The sequence below is a fragment of the Ranitomeya variabilis genome, chromosome 1 (assembly GCF_051348905.1).
Source record: "Ranitomeya variabilis isolate aRanVar5 chromosome 1, aRanVar5.hap1, whole genome shotgun sequence".
NCBI lineage: Eukaryota > Metazoa > Chordata > Amphibia > Anura > Dendrobatidae > Ranitomeya > Ranitomeya variabilis.
The window spans coordinates 1,088,115,246-1,088,139,282 of NC_135232.1; the positions used below are offsets into that span (position 1 = coordinate 1,088,115,246).

The 24,037-nt window shown below is 41.0% G+C and overlaps 1 protein-coding gene across 6 annotated transcripts in view; it reads right to left on the reverse strand.

Annotated features, from left to right (window-relative positions):
• SLIT2 (slit guidance ligand 2) overlaps positions 1 to 24,037 on the reverse strand; it is a 406,424-nt gene that overhangs the window by 74,962 nt on the left and 307,425 nt on the right. For 4 of the 6 annotated variants that reach the window (XM_077279991.1, XM_077279992.1, XM_077279986.1 and 1 more), the window contains exons 11-16: positions 21,460 to 21,531; positions 16,509 to 16,580; positions 11,721 to 11,864; positions 11,387 to 11,550; positions 9,640 to 9,663; positions 637 to 787 (exon numbers count right to left, since the gene is read on the reverse strand). In XM_077279991.1, coding sequence (XP_077136106.1) covers positions 637 to 787; positions 9,640 to 9,663; positions 11,387 to 11,550; positions 11,721 to 11,864; positions 16,509 to 16,580; positions 21,460 to 21,531 — 627 coding nt within the window. The remainder of the gene's footprint in view (positions 1 to 636; positions 788 to 9,639; positions 9,664 to 11,386; positions 11,551 to 11,720; positions 11,865 to 16,508; positions 16,581 to 21,459; positions 21,532 to 24,037) is intronic. The other 2 variants (XM_077279987.1, XM_077279990.1) reach the window with 1 other exon arrangement.

Genomic DNA, 24,037 nt, shown 5'->3' on the forward strand with positions numbered 1-24,037 from the left:
CATCTCATCAGTCCATAACAACCTTTGAAAAATCTTTAGGTATTTCTTGGTCCAGTCTTGACGTTTCCACTTCTGTGTCTTGTTCAGTGGTGGTCGGGTTTCAGCCTCCTTATCTCGGCCATGTCTCTGAGCACTGAACATCTTGTACTTCTGGACCTCCAGAGAGGTTGCAGTGCCGGAATATGACAGCACCAGGGGATAATGGCTTCCCGTTCACTTCACGTCTGATACTTCTCAAATCTTTGGCAGTTAATGAGCGTCTTTTTTTCTCTACACCTTTTTGAGGCCTTATTGACTATTTGCAACAAACTTTTGATGGTTCTGGGATCACACCCCAATATCTCATCAATTTTAAGAGTGATGCATCCCTCTGTAAGACTTTTGACTTTTTAGAGAAAGATAAATCTTTTTTTTTGGCCCATTTTGACATCCCCTCATTACACAAATACACATCACCTCATCTGCCCCATCCAATAAGCATTCATGTTTATACTGCGCAGAGGTGGAAAATCTGCGTTAAAATGATGATATGGTGAAAATGCCTTAGCTAATAATCCTGTGCACAGTGTATAGAGGGGTGGTGTACCAATGTCACTTTACAGTGAGGGTACTCTTCTGAGAGGGTGATATACTTACAGCTCGGCGGTATACTGCGGGATGTGATCAGGGATTTTGGTGAGCTTCTGGTTTGAGCAGTCTACTGTGGTGCCTTCACAGCGACACTTCTCTGGACATGCCAGGTCAGCAAAGCAGTCCCCGCTTAGCTTGGACCTATAGTCTTCCGTACCTGTGAAACACGTCAACAAATTACGCGACACCCAAAAATGGAGGGGTCAGAATCGAATTGTCACTGAAATTCCATTTTAGGACAAGGAATAGAAAAATGTTATAAACTCAAGGGGGAGCGTTGGTTCTCTAAAGGCTGGAGAGCACATAAAGGTTCTGCACAAAAGGCTTCAAGGTTGCTGGAAAAAGAGAAACAAGACTTGGGCAGACATGACGGGGTGACAAACGGACGTAGAGCTTTGCACAGCCGTGCTTTCTGCTGGTTCATGGTTTTTTCGTGAAACTTCCAGTCACATGCTCTTAGATAACTAACACTCACAGGTAACAGATAAACAGATTTAATGATTAGCCATGACATAATAGCGTACCACTGACACGGATCACTTAATACAGTTTGAGCAGACTTTGTTGTAGAAGTTAGTGAGCTCAACCGGTCAATTGAATTTTTTCGTTGTCAACCTTGTTGTTGACAGCAGGGTTAACGTTACATAACTGGCATCCATACTGCCACCAGCGAGGCTGTATATAGATATATTTCCTAGGTGCACAAGCCTCAGCAGCTTGCCATGCTGTAGAAAGCTGCGCGACGTTCCATGGTGCTTGACAGAACCATGTTTTACTCATACCTGACAACCACATGGTTAGATCAAGCACAACAGAAAATCTCGCTTGGTTACCATAAGTGCATCCATAACATCAAAGATATGACCAAAAAAGGGGTGAGATAAAGGGAAGGTCTGACAGTCTGAGAGCCTGCTTGGGTGTAATACTTGTATGCAGGAGGTATAGCATCAGTATTACCAGTGCAGACCAAGCAAGGACACAAGAAAATGCAGAGTTGAAAGGAAAAAAAACGCCTCATTTTTTCTTTCTTCGTTTTCCACAACATGAAAACCAGACACAGACACGAGGGTCTCTCTGTTAAAACACCTGTTCCCCAAAATGCAGGAATTGGGCCTAACTACGAGCCAAACTATAGCTATAACTACCTTCACATGGGCTTTTTATATAACAAATACCAATAAATGATCAGTACTAGTAATGAGCGAGAATACTCGGTGGTCGGGTTTTCCTGAGCATGCTCGGGTGATCTCCAAGAATTTGTAAGTGTTCGGAGATTTAGTTTTTGTCACCTCAGCTGAATGATTTATGGCTACTAGCCAGGCTGTGTTCATGTGGGGGTTGCCTGGTTGCTAGGGAATCCCCACATGTGTTCAGCCTGTCTAGCAGCCGTAAATCATTCAGCTGAGGTGACGAAAACTAAATCTCCGAACACTAACAAATACTCGGAGATCACCCGATCGTGCTCAGGAAAACTCGAGCAACGAGTACACTGGCTCATCACTAATCGGTACTATTTGCTTGAAAATGTTTTTTTGTTTTGTATTTTAGCTGGAACAGGTGAATTAACAGAGATCTTAGTACATAAATCCACAGTTAGTTCGGTTTCTTTGGGATAAGGTGAAAAAAATGACGGGCTGAAAAAGAAAGGATCAGAGAGACGGTTACGCTAAGGGGAAGAAATGTTACTTACAGCCCAAGTGGTGAATGCCTGAAAAGTAAAGGTAGTCAGGAGGAAAGAGAGCAAGACATGAACACGAGAGAAGCAATATTCACTGGCATTTGGTTTAGGTTCATAATAAAGGCACAGGGCACATGGAGGATGAGGTATGACAGACATTCTTGGGATGGAGGATGTCTGGTAACACAGTGGGGTCCATAGCTGGAGACATGCTGGCTATGGAGAATGTAGATGAACACAAACAACTAAAGGATAATATCTGCCTAATCATCAAACACTTATTAGTAAAACACTATATCTAAGGATGTCTATGGAAAAAAGCTTCCAAAATTACGGCTATATATTGTGCACACAAGTTAATTGGAAGGAAGGTAGGCACCATAGCCAAATTCAAAATGTCAAGCCCGGCTGATACGCCCTAGGAATACTCCTCTCCCTTGGATGCAACCAAGGACATGGTGCCAAAAATGCCATTTCACCACAAAAAAAATGTCATGATAAGAAATGGGTGTTTAGAAGGTTAACACATCTTCCAGCACCCACAAACTTGGCATTTCTTGCTCCTACGGCAGATGACTGTTTGCAAACGTGATACATCTTTAGCTGCTTATATAATATATTACTGCACATTCAGCTTTTGGCGTTTTGGTCCTTTACTTGCCCCCAAGTGCTTTGGATATCCTTAATGCCTTCGAAGTTCTAGTCGAACCCAGTGCTGTCAACACAACAAACTGGGCTGTTACCATGAGCCACCATCCAACAGAAAGTCTGGAGAGGTTTCCAAACAGGAATATTCCTTATGGCTCGTATACAATGGACAACTTTCAGCTGTTAAGAACCGTCGATTGACTGCTTGTTTGCCGATCGGCTGTTTAATATCCTGACCAAGCGCACAGAATGATCAGTGATAGGTTCTTTTGTGGGCAATGACTGTCAACTTTTAAACAGGACATATGTGCTGCCGAGAATAATAGTTCATAATCAAGCTTACGATTCGTTTCTTTCTACAAACAAGCGTTTCACTCATTTGTCAGGTGATCGGCTGCCTTCTCGAAATGCACGTTCACCATAATTGGCAAGAGTGAATCCATCTTTACATAAACTCTTAGGTTTTTGTGGATTATGCTGATTGGTTCTCGGCGCCATTACTCCTTAGGACTATACCCGCCATCCCACATGAGATAAGACCAACATAGCACCCATCCATCTGCAATCCGATGTTTGATGAAGGTCACGTGAGACCCTGCGATATAAATGTATGCGTATCTGATTTGCAAGTGATAATTGAGTGTTGAGTTCCTTTTATTGTATTGGTAGGAATTGGGACTTAACTCATGTACCAGAAACCTCTTGCCAGAGTGCCATGTAATGACCATTAGCTCGGATGCCATGTTCCCATGGACAGAATAAGCTTCAGTAGAGCATGAGTAAAAGTATGAGCACAGATGGCGTGCTGGTCAAAGTTTTCCTAGGAGAAGGCACTTCAGGAAAATGCTGGCGGTCTTCTTCCTGATTCGGTTTCGCCATCATCTTTGCAGTGACTCAGCCACCAACGTCTTTTTTTTATAGTTTAGACTATAACTAACTGGCAGCTTTCCTATACTTTCAACTATAAAGAGCAAGAGGCTTGCCAACAAAGCCACCCAAAGAATAAACTTTCTGCTTTTTTCAACAGCTCCAACGTTTCCGAAACCCAGAAACAGTTAAGCGAAGTAACAGAACGACGGAAAATGTGCACAGAAAGTTGTTTTTCCGTTGTTGTACATTATCTTAATATTTGTGGCCCTTTTTCAGGTGGATACCAAGAAGAATCCTCCTGAAAAAGACATTGTGTGGACATACCCTAGAGGAAACCTGGAATGATTATCCAATTACGTGATACTTTGGGGGGGGAGTGGAATAAAAGATTTGATCATTTCAGTTTCATTTTTTTTATTTTTTTTGGTGCGGTTTGCCCTTTAAAAATAATAATGTCCCAGTGCCAGAATCCAAGTGTATTTGAGCCAGTAGATAAATGTGAGAATGGATTAAACTTAGTTTCAGATGCGGCATTTTTGTTTTTTTTACTTGATCAGATCCACATTGAGAAGAATAAATGTATCTACATTATTTTGACTTGGAAAAGACCTCTAATTCAAAAAATTAATTATGGTCTTGTAAAGCCCAGTCTCTTTCAGCATGCGGGCCAGCTGGAAGCATTTCAAATGTACAGGTTATTCCAGGCCTCTTGTATTTCATGGAAAAAAAAAAGAGCCTGGGAATCAAACATTTGTTTCATAGCGCGGGTCCTGCCAGAAGCGTGCTGCATGGGAATAGACTCATTGTCGGCAGTGCAGTGGTTAACAAGTTGCCCTGTCGCATTGTTGGGAAGGACCGTACCGTAGTTTTCTTCATTACTCTCTTCTATGACAATATTACATCACTGCACTTAAAATAGAAAATTAGGACTTAGCATATGGCGGGAATCTGCACGGCCTCCAATATTCCCATATCCTACTGAGCCCACTATAAAAACTCCAGGCGTTTATTTGGATGGGATTTACACTTCTGAAAGTAGTGCTCAACCTGAATTAGCAGGAGCCACAATACAGCTTTATGTTTGGTCAGCCTGGCATATGACGTGGCTTCACATCTCAGCTAACCTTAGTTTGCCACTGAGAATCTCAAGACTTCACCGTGAAAAAAAGCTTTATTACAATCCCTACATTGATAATGCCCTGAGATCTCGAAGAAAAACATTTGAGTACAACAGGGTGGTTTCTTGGAAAAACAAAATCAACAAATATTGCAAACAGCGATGGACAGTGACCACCATAGAAGCCGGAATGTATGTAGATGTGAGGGTTTATTATTTTGTGTTATACATTTAGCACAAATGCAGAATGTAAGGAAAGTGTGAAATATTATTATCTATCTATCTACCCATCTACCTCATATCTATCTATCTATCTATCTATCTATCTATCTATCTATCTCGTATCTATCTATTCTCTATCTATTATCTATCATCTATCTATTATCTACCTATCTATCTATCTATCTATTATCTGTCTAGCTATCTATCTATCTATCCCTCTATCTATTATTTATTTATCTATCTACCTATCTATCCCTCTATCTATCTATTATTTATCTATCTATCTACCTACTCATAAAAAAGGAACAGCACACTACTATTACTTATCTCCGGGTGCAAAGCCTCCAGGCAACCTGCTGTTCTTACCGCCACAGGAGCTTGTTAATGATGGAGGGCACCATTCAGTCTGTCGGCGTTCTTAGACACCTACTGCGCAGGTCTGTTATGTCATATTGCCTTGTTGAACTACGGGCCAATGGCTGAATCCGGCGCATGCGCAGTAGCGCTAAATTTCGCCATCTTTGTGGTGGCATAATTCTTTTAGTGCTATAAATGTATATGAGCAGGCGCAACAGACCTGCGCAGTAGGTGTCTAAGAACGCCAACAGACTGAATGGTGTCCTCCATCATTAACAAGCTCCTGCGGCGGTAAGAACAGCATGGCCCATAGAATGTATACACATTGTAAGGTTTCTCTTACTGAGAGTGTTGGGGGACACTCACTTGGCCGCGATATTCAAGCACACGGGCACGGGTTTATAAAACAAAGCAGTCCATGCGGTTTATTAAGCCTCATAAACTGGGGTACGCACAGTAACATGAAACACAACAGGCACCAACTGGTGATATTTACTTGCAGCTTCTAACACTTCAGTGTACGGCTTTGCCTTACGGCCACTAACACGCTGGTCCTCCCTTAACCAGTTCCCAAGGGAGACCACACAGTTCATAGAACTTCACAAGCACTACCGGCCTGTACGATACCTGACGGGAGCTCCGGCTCCACCTGCTGACTCCTTGCCAGTCCGCACCTCCGGGTAAGCTGCCTTACAGGGATCACCAACTTGCCTGGCCGGCACGCACTAGTCAGTCCAGACCTCACCGAAGGACTCCAGCTTCCCCAGACTCCGTCAACACTCTTCTGGGTAAGCTGCCTAACAGGGATCCCCAACTTGCCTGTCCGGCATACAGTAGTCAGTCCAGACCTCACCGAAGGACTCCAGCTTCCCCAGTTCCACTGTGCACTGCTCCGGGATCCGGTCCTCCTACTAGGACCTCCCACGCCAGCAGGTGCTTTCCAGGAAGCCTCCTCTCAGGCTTCCAACACAGGAACACACCGAGCCCTCAGGAACTCCCTCAGGGATTTTGCACTTGGACCCTTCAGGTCCAACACTGGAACCACACAGGAACATGTGACCCACACCCTGGTCACGTTATGTACCTGTAACCACACCCACAGTAATGGATCACATGGGCTGGTCACGTGATCCTGACATCACTGCAGGTCAATTCTCACGGCCTCCATACAACTCCGTGCACATCCCGGGGAGACCATGCAGCGCCCCCTACCTGTTACAGGGGTTACTGCATCACATATATCACAACATATAAGGCACAAATATGCACAGATGCACTTTATTAGATATATTTGAATATAAGTATGTAATTAATCATAAACGGCTGTAATTAAGGATGGCTAAGTACTATATATATGCACTAAGGAAGCTGTATCCACTGCTTGAGAAAAGCTCAGTAGAGCTGAAACGTCGCACTGATATGTGGATTTGAATAAATCCTACACCTTTTTGGAAACAATGGAGTGCTGCCTTCTTTTTTGATATTTATCTATCTACCTATCTATCTAATCTATGATCTATCTATCTATCTATGATCTATCTATCTATTATCAATCTATATCCACAAAAATTGGAAGCAGCACACCATAGTAGAGTCAAATTACGTGCAGTTTACTTGCCCATCTGGCGACATTTCGGTCCCAAAGAAAAGGGGACCTTTTTCAAGCCTTTTCTTTGGGAGCTTTATTAGGATTGGCACATGCCTGGGAAGCTTTGCACCCTGTAACCATTTTTGTGCTGCTTTTTCACTTTTCTTTTTTTCTCTATCTATCTAGTATCTATCTATCTATCTATCTATCTATCTATCTATCTATCTATCTATCTATCTATCTATCATCTATCTATCTATCATCTTATCTATCTACCTACCTAATCTTTATTTCTCATATTTATCTTCCAAACTATCTATGATATCTATATATCTGTCTATCGATAATCTATACTATCTATTTTTATATCTTATATGTATCCAGGGGCAAAATTAGATGTGCCAGGGCCCCAGATCTCCCGTGTCACTGCTTGGCGCTCCTCCATTCTCTCTGTCTCCTTAGTGCTAGTCCTATTGCAGCTCTTACGAACACACAGTAGGACATTTGCCTGACCAGTGACTCTGCCCTCCTTGTAGTCACACACCCTGATTTTCTGCACCTGTAGTTATCTGTCTGTCTATACCCGTCATGTATTTTATATATGCCTTTCAATAGCTATATAAATATGGAGGAGATTTTCTAGTCAGGCCACATTGCTGACACATTGCTCACGATCCAATAAAACATAAGGGAAATGGATACTCAAAGGCATAAAAACAGAAGCCCGAGAAGTAAAAGTCCCTCAGGAAATTAAACATCTGACAAGTGCTTGTCTACTGTGTCACATCTGTCACCAGATCTGAGACTGATACAGTCGCTCATACGCCCGAGGAGTAAGAATTATTTCTGTTATGTGAGGATTTTATGACATTTACGGGTCATTATTTTCCATTTTTTTAATTTGCATGTTTTGACGGTATTTTACAGTCTTATGGCAGATTGTTAATTGTAGACCATAGGAAAATTCAGAAATAAAAGCAGAACTTTTAGTATTTTTGTTCTCCTGAAAAATAGTAATAATTATGAAGACTAGAATAAGGACCAAGGGTCTGATTCATTATTGCATTTGAGCCTTCGTTGTCTAATTTTTAGAGTTTCTTTGACAGTTTTTCATTTGCTCCTTACTCTTTTAATTTGTGGCTTGTTTAAAGCCTATTTTATTTTATGTGATTGGATGTTTTATTTATGTTCATTATTTTGGATGGGGTTTGAGATTTTCAGTTTTTTTAAAAAGTTGCTACATTTTTCAGCGAGTTCTCCAGTCCCTCCGTGGGGCGATTTTTTTTTTGTGTGGTAGATATCATGGCTCTAATTTTAAAGGAACAAGTGACTCTTGGTGCAAAACAATCTACAATACAGGTCAAAGACAAAATAAAAAGCATTTTTCATTGTGCAAAATTCATGAACCATGTGTGTTATTATGAAGAATTTGGCACCAAAATGTAAACGAATATCACAAGATAAAAAAAGAAAAGTTGCTTAAAAAAATGTGATGAATTGAGTCTCATAAATCCACCTTCAAGATAATGATTTGAAAAATCTTTAGTTCGCCTCTGATTTAGAGAAGGACATGGGCTTAGCTATTGGGTGTACAGGTGACAGTTGAGCCCAAGTCTTCCCTGCCATATATATGGTGGGTGGTGAGCCCAGTATAGGTTTTGTATTGGGGCCCACGAGCTTTCAGTTAAATCTCTGAAGTAGGTACTCTTTATGAAAAAAAGAAAAATTGGATCAATCCTTTCAAGACAAGAGAAATTGATGCCTATTCTCTCAACCTCCTCAGATAGAGGGTTTGTCCCAGACCAGTTCTCTTTTTTACTTTGTGGGCCTGATTCATCAAAGTTTTTACGCTAGAATTCTGCTGTAAAAGCTTTGAAAAGTCGCAAAATTTAGGCGCAACTCCGAGTCACGCCAAAATTTTGTGAGTTTTGGCGTTAATCTCAGCACTGGTAAAATGAGCATAGTTGTGATGGTATGGTGGCATGACAACCGCAACTCAAATTCATGACAAGTGATGGAGTTCGCTACACCATAAATCTTACTTCAACAAGGGCTGGAGTAGGATTTATTGTGAGGTACGCACAGAGGTGCACGATGCTCGTCTGATGCTTGTGATTCACGAAGAGATGTATGCGATCTTCATGAATCAGGAGCGTCTGACTCCAGCAGGAACCCTCATCTAGATCAGCGTGAAGAACGCCGGTCATGATGCATCACGCCCAGTGTGTCTTTGGTAGTTGTGTGTCATGGGCCGATCTTAGCTACATCTATCAGTATAGACTTTCTCTATGGAACTACCAACTATTTTTTACATTTTTCAAGTTGTTAACATTTTGCCTGAAAACACATAACAAAAGCACAAAACACAATATAAAACATAACTAATAAAGGGCTCTCTGTAGGAAATTCACTAAGAAAAAACAGACAAGGAGCTCCATGCATGTAGGCAGCTATCATCCGTAAGGGTACATGCAAGACCTAATCTGATAAGGCACGATAAGGATAAGCCTACTTCAGCTTGAAACCTACCTGGGATGAAATATTGCTCTTTAGCTACACATTCAAGAAGAAAAAAAAGAAAAACAAAATAGAAAGTTGCATCTGAACTGAAGACAGGTGACACTTATTGGTCATAATCAAAATGTAAAAAGAAGCAAAACTAATGTAAAATAAAATCTGAATGGCGATGTAACAAGAACACACATCTGGTCAGAAATGGCTCCGGGACACAAACGATAAAACAACTCTCTACTGCTGTTTAAGCCTGAATTCTAAAAAGTAGTAAAATCTGAGACACCTGCACAGCTGAAAGCCATATGACAAGAAAATATGTATAGGTTGTGGAGCAGGAGCGACATAGAAGGTGGCCTTCCAAGTGTCTACCTCTTGATTAATTTCTGCTTGGTGCGAACCCTTCTTGATATATTCATTAATTTTCATGATTTTGACTGTGCTTTTCAATGATGCATTTTATGTTATGTAGGAGACAAATGTAGCAGAACTTGGTCGCTGATTCATCTGTCTAGGACGGGACTGTTTCTGCTCTATAATAATAAAGCTATCCCTACATAGAAGACAGCTAGCATCCCTTATGGCTTCCCCATAAGCATTATCCCACTAGTTCAAGCATGTACGTCTATTCAGCAGAACAGGATGCAGCCATGGGTGTCTACCATGTTCTATCCCCATTTGGTCCCTGACCTCTTCCATTAGTGGATATTCTGGAGGTCAAACACAAAAAGGGTGATGAAATTAATCTTTAAACAACTGCTGGCCAAATGCTTATTGGCTACCAACTATTCCGCCGAACTGTTCCATACATAATTATGCTTGGTTCTTCCGAATGTGCATTTGTTATAAATGTTGTGGTGGGAGACAAGGAACTAATTCTTACTAGCTGTCAGACGAAAGACTGTTCAGGCGACAGCTATCGATCCCAATTTCCCTATACACATGAATGCTCAGGTTGGCCCAACGCTACTGTGTTCCCTCTGTCTGAGCCACTGCCAGAATCATCTGGCAGCCACTTATTTCCAGGGAGAACAAAAAACTGACTGTTGAAATTTGGCATGTTGGATCCTCTATCCCTTGTCAGCTGACACTGTATTGATATTGGGGCTTTTGGCCAATATTAGCTTCTTATGTATGGAGGCCTTAAGCTGGATTTCAGATAACTATGCTACCGGTTATCTTCCGTAAAAAAAAAAAGATTGAGCAGTGAAATTCCACATGACCAATTCATCTCCACACCCTCTCAACCTCATCTGTCCAGAGAGAGTCGGCCAATCTTAATGGAAATTGATAGTTTCACCGGCAATGCTCCAATATCCATTGTCAGTATAGCTGACTTTCCACTAATAGAAGATGTTGATATCACAATGAGTTGTGTCAAACATTTTGCTCTGCCACGTGTGTATATGTTGAATACTATAAAATTGGATTTTAAAGCCCAGGACAAAAAGCTATAGGGATAATGTATTCTGTAACAGTGAATTAGGGACCTCTATGGAGGCAGCCAAGAACAAGTCAATTTTAGAAAATGTTCTCAGTGCCAAATCAATGCTTTACGTAGAAGACGGCACAAGTCTTGGAGCATTGTGCTACATTCCTCCCTTAATATGAGTAAACACACAGATATCTTCCTCCCCGTCAGAAGAATATTGACCAGAGAAGATCCGACAATGTTAATAATTCAGGAGCAAGGAGCAGCCGCTTGGTTGAGCCATCTAGGACGACGGTGTTTGGCACACGAAAGGAATTCAGCTAAGTAAATTACCTGAGCAGCGGAATTTCTTGCTTTTGATCTGCCCAATCCTTTTGTTTGCCAGTCGACGGGGGCTAGTGCAGCGGGCACCACTGGTCTCAATAGGGTTTGTATGAAGATAATCCGCCAGCCACTTCAGATGGCAATCACAGATAAATGGGTTCTGAGCCAAATGCCTTTCAGGAGTGAATGAGAATGATTTAACATGTTATTCGCAAATGACCTGGCATCTATTTTTGCTCATGAATGCAAAATAGAAGATGGATTATTTAGAACAAAACCATCCCACATAAGACTGATTTCCCATACATACAATCCCCACCACCACAACAAGACAAATACTCACAGGGTCTGAATGGCACGCAGCGGAGCAAATGTGCCTTTGGCAATGGTTTGAAGTTTGTTGTCATACAGAGAGAGGAGATTCAGGTTGTGCAGATCCTGGAAGGCTCCTACCCGCAGACAATTTATCTTGTTGGCATTGAGCAATCTGTTGAATCAAAGATTACGTCAATTACAAATTGTGTTGCGTTTACTCAGATGTAAAGTTAAAAGACAACTCATTTTGTCTTCTCAAATCCGTCATGGACTGAGCCATATAATCGAGGTGGTGCTTCGTAAAGATCAGGAAATATTAGGGACGTAAAGATGAAAACTGATGTTCCTCTAGTGAAAAAATCCTATAGATGGTTATGGAAATCAATATCGTGTTATACTCATTTACCCAAATTTAGGATCACTGCTACCCAAGTGCACAAATATATCTGCATGTGATTTTGTGGTTTAGTGTTAAACATGGTGATCTTAAGAAATACAGAACATAGCCAGCATACAAGTTTTGATAAAGGTAGATCGGGACTCTTAAAGAAGCTTTTCATGTTGAGTTGTTTTCTGATATCATAAAACATCATAAGGTAACACCAGTTAAAATCATTAAAGGAATTCTCTGGTTTTGGGACGAAAGTCATGATTTCCCGGTATTTCTGGAGGGTGTGAAACATGTATGGATCATGTTTTCTTGGTAACCCTTGAGTGAGTGAAATCATGGATATTTGGGTTCATGTGCCAAGTAGATGTGTTTGGCTTCTCTCTATAGAACTGAATTGCAAGAGGAAGGATTAGTCTTGAAAGCAAGTATACAAATCACATATGCTGTATATATGGTCACGAGATTACCTGGTCACACCGGGAATACCAGGGAATTGTGATATCATGTGCATGGAATGCTGTCATGACTCGGCAATCTGCAGTCACGTAGAGTGACCTTAGACTTTTTTCTCAAGTCTGGGAAATCCCTTTAATAACATAAATGCCTTCCTAACAGACTGTATGTATTTAGTTCTAGTCATCCAAAGACAAGGGTGGCATAAAGTTATTCCCATAAGTACATGTACAATGGTTTGGGTGCGTGGTTGTCGTGAAGGGAATGTTTCTGGCCTGTTGCTGGTTTGCTTTTATTGCTCTCATTTGCTTACTTTACATTACACTGTTTAGTGAAGCAGAACATTTTGCACAGTTTCCAAGGTGCCGTCGGATATACTAATTTCTTTTGAAGTGGTTACAAACTGGATGTGCTACGGGAAGGATTTTCAACAGGTAAAAAAATGTTTTCCTTGTAGCTTATGACTGCATATTGTAGATGAGAAAAACCGATGAAGAGTCTGCAGTAGACCAAGATTAGTCACGATGGCCATAAGCCAGTGATTACTTCAAAAGGAAAGGTAGAGTAATCAGAGGTCGGGCACGAAATAGCCACATGTGGCAATGAGCTATTAAATAGGAGCCCGGAGGTAAAGAGTTCAGGTCATGTGCGCAAGAAGCAAATCTGAGATCACCATGTGGAACAATAAAAACCTGTGAAATCGTAAAAGATGTGAAAGAGAACGACAAGAAAAACTCAAAAGGATCAAATATTAGCAGATCGGAATTATTAGGCAACTGGATGGGTATTGGAAAGACAAGGGGGCATTTATCCTAATACATCTTTAAAGAGGTTTCCTAATGTTGTAACATGATGGCATGTGGCTAGGATATGCCATCACATTACAGTAGGTGGGATCCGACCTCTTGGATCCACCCTTTACCTGAGAATGAAGGAGTGCTGTGCATGGTGGGTGCCATGGGGTTGCCTATTAGTCACTTTGGTTTGCCAGGATATTTCAATATCAGTCAATAAATTAAACTTTTAGTTGGGTGACTTAAGGATTAACTTAGTCTTAGAAGTTGATAAAAATTAAAGGTAACCTGTCACCAAGCAAATGCAGTCCTATCTGCAGGCATCATGTTATAGAGCTGGAGGAGCTGAGTAGACTGATATACAACTTTGTGGGAAAAGATTTGGTATAACCCATGTTTTAATCATTCAAAACTCTGCTCACTTTAGGATTTTTGGTCCACTGGGCTGTCCTATCAGTGATTGACAGACTACCATCTATAACTGTGCATATGATACAAAGTTAGCTGATTCACTGATCGGACCACCCTCTGGACCAAAAATCCCAGTGCAGAAGTTTAGATGATGAAAACACAGATTATATTGAATCTTTTCTCACCCTGCTCTACAACATGGTGTCTGCAGATTGGTCTGCACAATTTCAGTTGACTTCTACGTGCTAAGAACTGTTACTAAATATGGTTAGACAGTGTGGTCAGTTGCACTTTTGGCATCTGGGGTTGGGAGAAATATCTGTGGGTGAAACACAGGGCCAACATATATATGTAATGTATATAATATGAGTAAGAACAAAGCCGAGGGCACTCACCAGTCTTCAAAAAATTACTTCTTTATTCACTATACATCCAGGTAAAACTCATGGCCGGGGGAGAAGGAGCCGAAGCTCATGTGAGCAGGGGAGGATGACGGCCGTTTCGCGCTGTGCCTGCGCTTCTACGGGTCGATTTGTGCTCAGGACAGACAGCGGATATAGTGTACCGGCCATGACACACCCCGCTACCAAATCCCTCCCACAAACCATGAAGATACAAATACTAAAAAGCACATTAAAAACAAGACAAAGCTTCAACAATGCTTACAGACAAAATCAAACTAATCAAAAAGTCTCAAGGATTATTACTGATAACAAGATTTACTAAGATAATACCTGTGGCGTTATATACCGTTTCACTACTGCATACCCTAGAGGAATATCGACATATCCACTCTATCGTTGAAGCCAAGTGGACCCATAGCATTACTGCGCATGATCCACCTGGCCTCACACCTCAAGAGCAGATTGTCCAGATCACCCCCCTGAGAGGGCAAACTAACCCTTTCGATCCCGGCAAAGGTGAGACATTCAGTGCCGCCTCCATGCTCCTCTCTCACATGGGAGATTAAACGTGGGACTCCTTTCCCCGATGTTACAGATCTGCAATGTTCTCGGAACCGGACAAACATAGGTATGTTTGTCCGGTTCCGAGAACATTGCAGATCTGTAACATCGGGGAAAGGAGTCCCACGTTTAATCTCCCATGTGAGAGAGGAGCATGGAGGCGGCACTGAATGTCTCACCTTTGCCGGGATTGAAAGGGTTAGTTTGCCCTCTCAGGGGGGTGATCTGGACAATCTGCTCTTGAGGTGTGAGTCCAGGTGGATCATGCGCAGTAATGCTATGGGTCCACTTGGCTTCAACGATAGAGTGGATATGTCGATATTCCTCTAGGGTATGCAGTAGTGAAACGGTATATAACACCACAGGTATTATCTTAGTAAATCTTGTTATCAGTAATAATCCTTGAGACTTTTTGATTAGTTTGATTTTGTCTGTAAGTATTGTTGAAGCTTTGTCTTGTTTTTAATGTGCTTTTTAGTATTTGTATCTTCATGGTTTGTGGGAGGGATTTGGTAGCGGGGTGTGTCATGGCCGGTACACTATATCCGCTGTCTGTCCTGAGCACAAATCGACCCGTAGAAGCGCAGGCACAGCGCGAAACGGCTGTCGTCCTCACCTGCTCACACGAGCTTCGGCTCCTTCTCCCCCGGCCATGAGTTTTATCTGGATGTATAGTGAATAAAGAAGTAATTTTTTGAAGACTGGTGAGTGCCCTCGGCTTTGTTCTTACTCATATTTTATACATAGAAGTCTTGTTTCCTGGAGGAGCACCCGATGTCGCGAGTTAGCGGCATATGTATGAGTGACATCTGATTACAGACCCTGGATAGAGTCTCGGATTGAAGATTGTGCCGCTCATTTTTTTCTCTGGTTTTTGTATATATATGTAATGTATGGCCAGCTTAAAGCCCAAACATCTATCTCTCCTGATTCCTCTATACTCAACTACGTGCTCTTTTGTTCTCTATGACAGAACCACTGCCAGACTCCACTGCCGATGGGTTATCTCACAGAGAACAAAACGATTGCTGGTGGGAAATTGGATATGCTGGATCCGTCTGTCCCCCGATATCAACTGTTAGGTGAGAAATCAGGACGTCCTCATACACATTAGACTGTTGGCCAATCTCCCTGATATAGGCGGGTTTGGCCAATGTTTGTCTAATGTGTGGGGACCTAAAGACTTGATTAAAGTTTGCATTTAGCTACAAATACATCATGATTCATATGTCAGACACAAACATGTGAATGGAGACCATGACTGAAATTTAAATATTTCACAACGTTCCCAATTCACTCATAAGTGCCAAAATTGTGAAATATGTACCGACTTGACTTTGGTCGCATGACCAAAACTGTGCCTCAGATTGCCCTGAGAACCTGTCCTACAGTTATCCCGAAAGTGACAGAAGCAATAAAATGGTTTAGAATATTCAGATTGATCTAGATGATAAATTTGACCTACTGAGGGTCATGCGGTAAACACAGAACACATATTTATAGGCTGGCGCGTATGAAAACAGTGTGTTTCTCATTTATGGCTTAATGGTCTGGTTCTGGTATAAATTAAGACAATTTGTGGTTTTTTAATGTTCTGGGTTTCCATCAATCAAATCTTCAGATGCCAGCGGTGGTTGACATGAGAACACATTGCGTCATGTAACCGAGGTTAAAAAAAAGGGAGAATGAAAATATTTGTATTCAATTATCGAAAAACTTATATTTAACCCTTTTACTTCCGAGTCAGTAAATGGAAAAACAGAAAAAAAATCCTCTGCAAACATAAATTACGATATACTCACAGTAACTGCAATGAAAATAATCCTTCAAAAACACGTTGGGGAAGTTCTGTGATTTTGTTTCCGTAGAGAACCCTGCAATTAGAGGAAAAGTAATCAGGAAAATGAACCATGGGATTTACTTTCTGGTAACTGTAGAAGATCACATGATAGCGAGAGTGTCTTTATGGATTCAACATATTCTGCAGTGCGGCACACACATCTGGTTCTGTTGGGGCTCACAATCTAATGGCCCCATGTCAGCCATTTACACACATGCCAAAATGAAAGACCATTTTCATAGGAAACTTTGTACCGTAATAATTTTGCAAATGTTGGCCGATAGAGCTAATACTTTCTTTGTCATGTTGGCCCATTACACCCCACAAACAAAGCTCGTTAGCTTTTTCAGCTATGGAATTTGAAGGGTTATTCCCAAAATTAAGAGATACCCCCGATCCACAGGGGTTTAATGGGGGATGGACCACTGGGACCCACAGAAATCCTGAGAAGAGTCTCTGGAACTCAAGAACAATCACTTTGCACAGCCCCATCTTGAAAGGAGTAGAGATGTGCATGATCGACTCCCACTTTATTCATTGTCTATGTGATCACTACAGAAAGAGTATAGTGCGCCACTTTTTCCAGCAGTCCCATAGACATTGAATGGAAATTTGTGTATTGAATGCTAAAAACAAGACGATTTCAACAAAGCCACCGCAAAAAGCATCCAAGAAGATGTCGGAGAAGACGCTTCCGGTAAAACACAGCCGGTGTCTAAAAGATGCTGTGTGCAGATACCCTACAGGTGCAGGAGTTTGTGTAGACATGCTACGTTAACTACAGAAAGTGCCATGCCCGTCAATATAGAGACTCCCACATCTTTACTGCGGCTCAACTCCTTTGAAGTGAACAGCTTTTTACATGTGTCGTGTTTGGGCGGGAAATTTAGTTCTTGCAAAGGATATTCTGCTTCAAAAAATATGTGTCCAAAATAATTAATTTCTGGCTACATTGAGGCAAATGTAGATTCTCTCATCCGAGAAAATCGAGCCGATTGTGCTAATGACACTCTGATTACATTCTGATCAGAGTTTGATCCTCGTATAATCATAGTGTGATCCGAGCCAGAGAGAAGATAGAAAATGGCATTTTTCCATCTTCTGTGAATACCCAGAAAAAGGACTGCACCCGGATGTCGTCTAAGTGTATTCTCCAATATTTTCCACGCCCTCGTTGACTTGAATAGGTGAATGGCTTCCGATTTCAAACTGAAATTGCAGTATGCTGAATTTTTTCCCCCTGACAGATTCGGTCAGTGAAAATAAATCGGTCATCAGCACTGCCCCATTGAATAACATTGGTCTGAGTGCTCTCTGATTAAAAAATCGAATAGCACTCGTCCAATGTATATGCTGCTCTTAGGTTCTCTTGGAAACCAAGTTCTTTCAGGAAAAGAAGTATGCAAATTGGCTCTCCTCTAGAAGGAAGAAAACGGTCTGTCTATAGAGCACCCGCAAGCTAGTGTCAGAATCCTTTAGCAGCGCTGAAACTTGATTAGGGATATCAATCAAACCTACCCATGGGTCGGACATTAGCTCACATGTTAACTACCATGAGTGAACTTCTTCCTCCTGGAGGAGAGCTGATTTGCATATTAGGAATATGAGCAGGTTCGTAGATGATGTAAAACATGAAAGTAGTGTATCTCTTTTTTTATGAGATAAATAGGGACTATGGCTCCACTTCGCTTGTCTTGGTGTGGGAGAGTATCGGAAGTTGTAAGTTCTGTTTATTGAAGAAGTAAAATGTTAAAGGGATATAAATTTTACTTAAAGGATCAGAGATTCACGAATGTTGTACTATAACAAATCCTATTTTCTCCACTGAGTACTGGGAACATATACAACCTGTCATGAAAAAGGAACCCGGAAAATGATTCTTGCGTTGAAGAAACAGTCTTTGACAAATCTTCCCGTGTGGAATTAATTTATCAACCTCAAGCAAAATGAGGCTCAGCTAATGTCTGCTAATTTGTCTAAGTGACTCGTGTTTATGGTGCGGCTGTTGGGCGTAGTAAACTATTACCTATCACGTGGTAGCTGGATATTAATAACTGTCCACGCGGGGTTGCTCACACATTGTGAAGTCTATAGACATAAGGCAAGCAAGAAACTAGACGGACGAAGACTTTTCTGGTTTAAGGAACGCAGGCAACATATAGGGATCTGCCGTGCAGTAATTCACTAATGTGCAGGTCCGTGAAGGACATCAGATGGATTGCTAGACAACTGGGTAGAGTATTTATGGCAACTATAATATAATATAACAGGGCATAAATTATGCCTTGTCAGCAATTCTAATTTTTGACAGTGTGCCAATGTGAGATAATGGGCATCACGGAGTCGTAAATTATAGTTGGCTTATTTTTACCACTGAGTCATCTCATAGATCCTTAAAATAAAATATGCCAATATCATTCCATAAAAATGTGTGCAAATAGCCTATTCAACAACAAAGAAAACAGTGTTTTTGGTACCACGTATTGGAAGTAGCGATCCTAGAAGTCAGTGTTGACTCTTTAAAGGGAATCTGTCACCCCCTGGGACATATATTACCTATTAATATGGGCATACCGGTAATAGAAACGTTACACTAGTTCCACCTGTCTGCCTCATATTAATGCTCTTGTTGCTGAGAAATGTTATATTCTTTCTTTATGCTAATGATTTCTTCTAGGCTCCGGGGTGTGCGGTGCCAGGAGAAATCCCTGCCTCCTGTCTTCATCGTAATATTACCTCCTCCCATCAGCCATCAGTTATGGCCTCGGAATCCTGCGCCTGCACCCTGCATGCCCTCCACAATACATACCTCATCCTCCCTTCTGTGAGCGCTGCATTCAGGGATCTTCTACGTAGGTGTCGGCGAGTCACTGTGACCTCCGGTGTGCATGCCAATAATACGTCCTCCCTGCACAGTCATCGCTAGGAACCATGTATACATGGCAATGACTATGGGAGGAAGTAGGAGGAGCATCTTATGGGCGCGCACACCGGAGGTCACTGGAGCGGAAGTCACTGGCGCCTTTGCAGAAGACCCTCGAATGCAGTGCCCACAGAAGGGAGGATGAGGTATGTATTTCTGAGGGAGAGCGGGGTGCAGGCGTGGGATTTCGGGGCAGTAACTGACACTGATGGGGGGTAAGGGCAATGAAGGTGAGGGGAAATGAATGAGGGGGCTGATGGGAGGTGGGGCAATGAAGATAGGAGGCAGAAATTTCTTCCAGGCACCGCATGCCCTGGAACCTGGAAAAAAATCATTAAGATAAAGAAGAAAGAACATAACATTTCTTCACAATAAGACCATTAATATGAGTCATACAGGTAGGACTAGTGTATACTATTACCTGTATGACCATATTAATAGGTCATACACGTCCCGGGGGTTTGCAGGGAGATTCTCTTTAAACCCTTGACTATGCAGCCAATTTTCATTTTTACATGGATTCTTCCCTCCCCTTCTTCCAAGAGCCATAAATATTTTTATTTCCACAAGTAGGTAGCCTATTTCTGTTTCTGGAACGAGTTGTAGTTTTGAATTACACCATTTATTTTACCATCTAATGTACTGAAGAACGAGAAAAAAATTGCAAGTTGGATGAAATGCTGAAAAAAAACCCTGCAACTCCACAATTGTTTTTGCAGTGTTCATTGTATGGCAAAAATGACCTGGATAAATGATTCTCCAAATCAGTAGGATTATGGAGGTACCAAACTTGCATATATATATATATATATATTTAATCTAAATGGCGAAAAATAATTTGGTTTTAAAGTTTTGGGTTGTCTCACCATTTTTCAAGACCCGTAACGTTTTTATTTTTTCGTCAGTCTGTCGGAATGCTTGTTTTTTTGCACCCTGAGCTGATGATTTTATTGATACCAATTTGGTGTGCAGACATTGTGTTGGTTAATTTATATTGCAGTTTTTTTGGGAGGCGTGCTGACCAAAACTCCACAATTGTGGCATTTTGATGTTTTTTCTATTTACGGCAAAAAAAATTCTACATACGGAAGACATCAATGTTATTGATATCACATTTTAAGTAGGCATCCTTTTACAGTTTTCACCATCAAGGTTCACATTTCATCTATGCTAGAAACTTTTCCGACTTAGATGGTAGTCTAGGCGTTGGGATTCCTCACTTTGATTAGTGCGTCCCCTTGCTGAAAGCTTTTAATTTTATTTTCTCTCCATAGAACTTAATCAATTAGTTATTACTAAATATTTTATGATCTTATTTCTCTCAAGTCCAAATGTAGGTGCAGATTTGCATTCCTCTGTCCTCTGCGTGTGATTTACTGCTGTGCGTTCATGTTTTCTCACTAAGTGTATTACAATGATAAATAATACATCAGAATATTCTGCAAGCATTTTTAGCATGGGAACAAGGATCAATACATGGTAGAATTAAGACATAGCTCAGAATCTGATTTATTGTCAGTTTACGAACCTGACCAGACAGGCATTACTCAGATCTCAGTTTCATGGCAGAGATAGGGTAGAATTTATTTTTCAGCTAAAAGGTGATATTTTAGTACAGGAAGGATACAAAATTATAGCTGAAAGGAAGTTTATTAGCACAAAATCACTGTTCAAACCAAGAACTGGTGCTCGGTGCACCCATGGTGTGACCAAACATTTCGGCTCACCTTCCCACCTACTTCTTTTTCATCTACCTCTCCAGTTCTTTGGCATATATAAAGTTAGAGATGTCAATCAAGGAAGAAGAGGGGAAAAGATAAGATGGAAACCAAGTAGGTGGGAAAAGGCATTGAATGATTTGACCATGCCAAGCGTACACCGAGCACCGAGTTCGGACAGTCATTCTGTTCGGACAGAAATTAGTTAAAAATTAGTGAAAAGTGTCCAAAAATGTTTAAATTGATTTGGTCTCAGAGTCATTCATACTTACAGAGAGTTGAGGGATCGAAGCCCTTGGAAAGCATCTGGAGCTATTTCAGATATCTGGTTGTTGCTCAAGTCACTGGAAATGGAAAATAATTTGGGTTTATGGCACATACAGTTAGGTCCATATATATTTGGACAGAGACAACATTTTTCTAATTTTGGTTATAGACATTACCACAATGAATTTTAAACAAAACAATTCAGATGCAGTTGAAGTTCAGACTTTCAGCTTTCATTTGAGGGTATCCACATTAAAATTGGATGAAGGGTTAAGGAGTTTCAGCTACTTAACATGTGCCACCCTGTTTTTAAAGGGACCAAAAGTAATTGGACAATTGACTCCAAGGCTATTTCATGGACAGGTGTGGGCAATCCCTTCGTTATGTCATTCTTAATTAAGCAGATAAAAGGCCTGGAGGTGATTTGAGGTGTGGTGCTTGCATTTGGAAGGTTTTGCTGTGAAGTAAACATGCGGTCAAAGGAGCTCTCCATGCAGATGAAACAAGCCATCCTTAAGCTGCGAAAACAGAAAAAACCCATCCGAGAAATTGCTACAATATTAGGAGTGGCAAAATCTACAGTTTGGTACATCCTGAGAAAGAAAGAAAGCACTGGTGAACTCAACAATGCAAAAAGACCTGGGCGCCCACGGAAGACAACAGTGGTGGATGATCGCAGAATAATCTCCATGGTGAAGAGAAACCCCTTCACAACAGCCAACCAAGTGACCAACACTCTCCAGGAGGTCAGCGTATCAATATCCAAATCTACCATAAAGAGAAGACTGCATGAAAGTAAATACAGAGGGTTCACTGCACGGTGCAAGCCACTCATAAGCATCAAGAATAAAAAGGCTAGACTGGACTTTGCTAAAAAACATCTAAAAAAGCCAGCACAGTTCTGGAATAACATTCTTTGGACAGATGAAACAAAGATCAACCTCTACCAGAATGATGGAAAGAGAAAAGTATGGTGAAGGCGTGGTACAGCTCATGATCCAAAGCATACCACATCATCTGTAAAACATGGTGGAGGCAGTGTGATGGCTTGGGCATGCATGGCTGCCAGTGGCACTGGGTCACTAGTGTTTATTGATGATGTGACACTGGACAGAAGCAGCCGAATGAATTCTGAGGTATTCAGAGACATACTGTGTGCTCAGATCCAGCCAAATGCAGCCAAACTGATTGGTCGTCATTTCATACTACAGATGGACAATGACCCAAAACATAAAGCCAAAGCAACCCAGGAGTTTATTAAAGCAAAGAAGTGGAATATTCTTGAATGGCCAAGTCAGCCACCTGATCTCAACCCAATTGAGCATGCATTTCACTTGTTAAAGACTAAACTTCAGACAGAAAGGCCCACAAACAAGCAGCAACTGAAAACCACCGCAGTGAAGGCCTGGCAGAGCATCAAAAAGGAGGAAACACAGCGTCTGGTGATGTCCATGAGTTCAAGACTTCAGGCAGTCATTGCCAACAAAGGGTTTTCAACCAAGTATTAAAAATGAACATTTCATTTAAAATTATTGAATCTGTCCAATTACTTTTGGTCCCTTTAAAAACAGGGTGGCACATGTTAAGTAGCTGAAACTCCTTAACCCTTCATCCAATTTTAATGTGGATACCCTCAAATGAAAGCTTAAAGTCTAAACTTCAACTGCATCTGAATTGTTTTGGTTAAAATTCATTGTGGTAATGTCTATAACCAAAATTAGAAAAATGTTGTCTCTGTCCAAATATATATGGACCTAACTGTAAACATATAAGACCTGGCTCTAAGGTAAAGATTTCCAAATAATCAGAAACACAATAATTAATATCTGAATCTTCTTATGAAACACCATGTATGTGAACATTATTTATGATGAGAATTATTTCTCTATGGATAATTCAGATTGTATCAAAAATGTTGGTCTTCTCGGTGGTAACATACGGATGTGAAACATGGACGATAAAGAAATAAGACGGATGAAGAATTGACGCCTTCTAAATGTGGTGCTGGAGAAGGATGTTACCAATACAGAGGATGGGAACAAGAACAATCACATCAATTTTGGAACAAATCGTGCCAGACATGTCACTCAAAACAAGGATTACCAAGCTATGACTTGCCTACTTTGGACACATCATAAGAAGAGAGCAATCACTAGAGAAGGTCATCATGGTCAGAAGAATATAATGAACAAGGCAAAAAGGAAGACCAACAACCCGATGGCTTGATACTATCAAAATAATTGTGGAGAAAACCTGCTAAACCTATACAAGCTTGAAGAAGATTGATCTTCCTACAGATCGTTCATCCATCAAGTTGCCATTGCTCAAGATCGAGTCGAAGGCCATTAGAATAGTAAATAAAACATTACTAAAAATGAATATTTCTTACTGACCTATATAGTAATTTCTCAGCTGATTTTTAATAAAAATTAGTTACAGAAAAAAGTATTTCTAGGAACATTTCCAAATTTCACAGAGTGGCATGTAACTCCAAATATATTTGTGGACTGCAGCTGGAGCTTGATATGGAAAAGTCGCACTACAAAAAGTCTCCATACAGCCCTAGCCTTAGGATAGATCTTG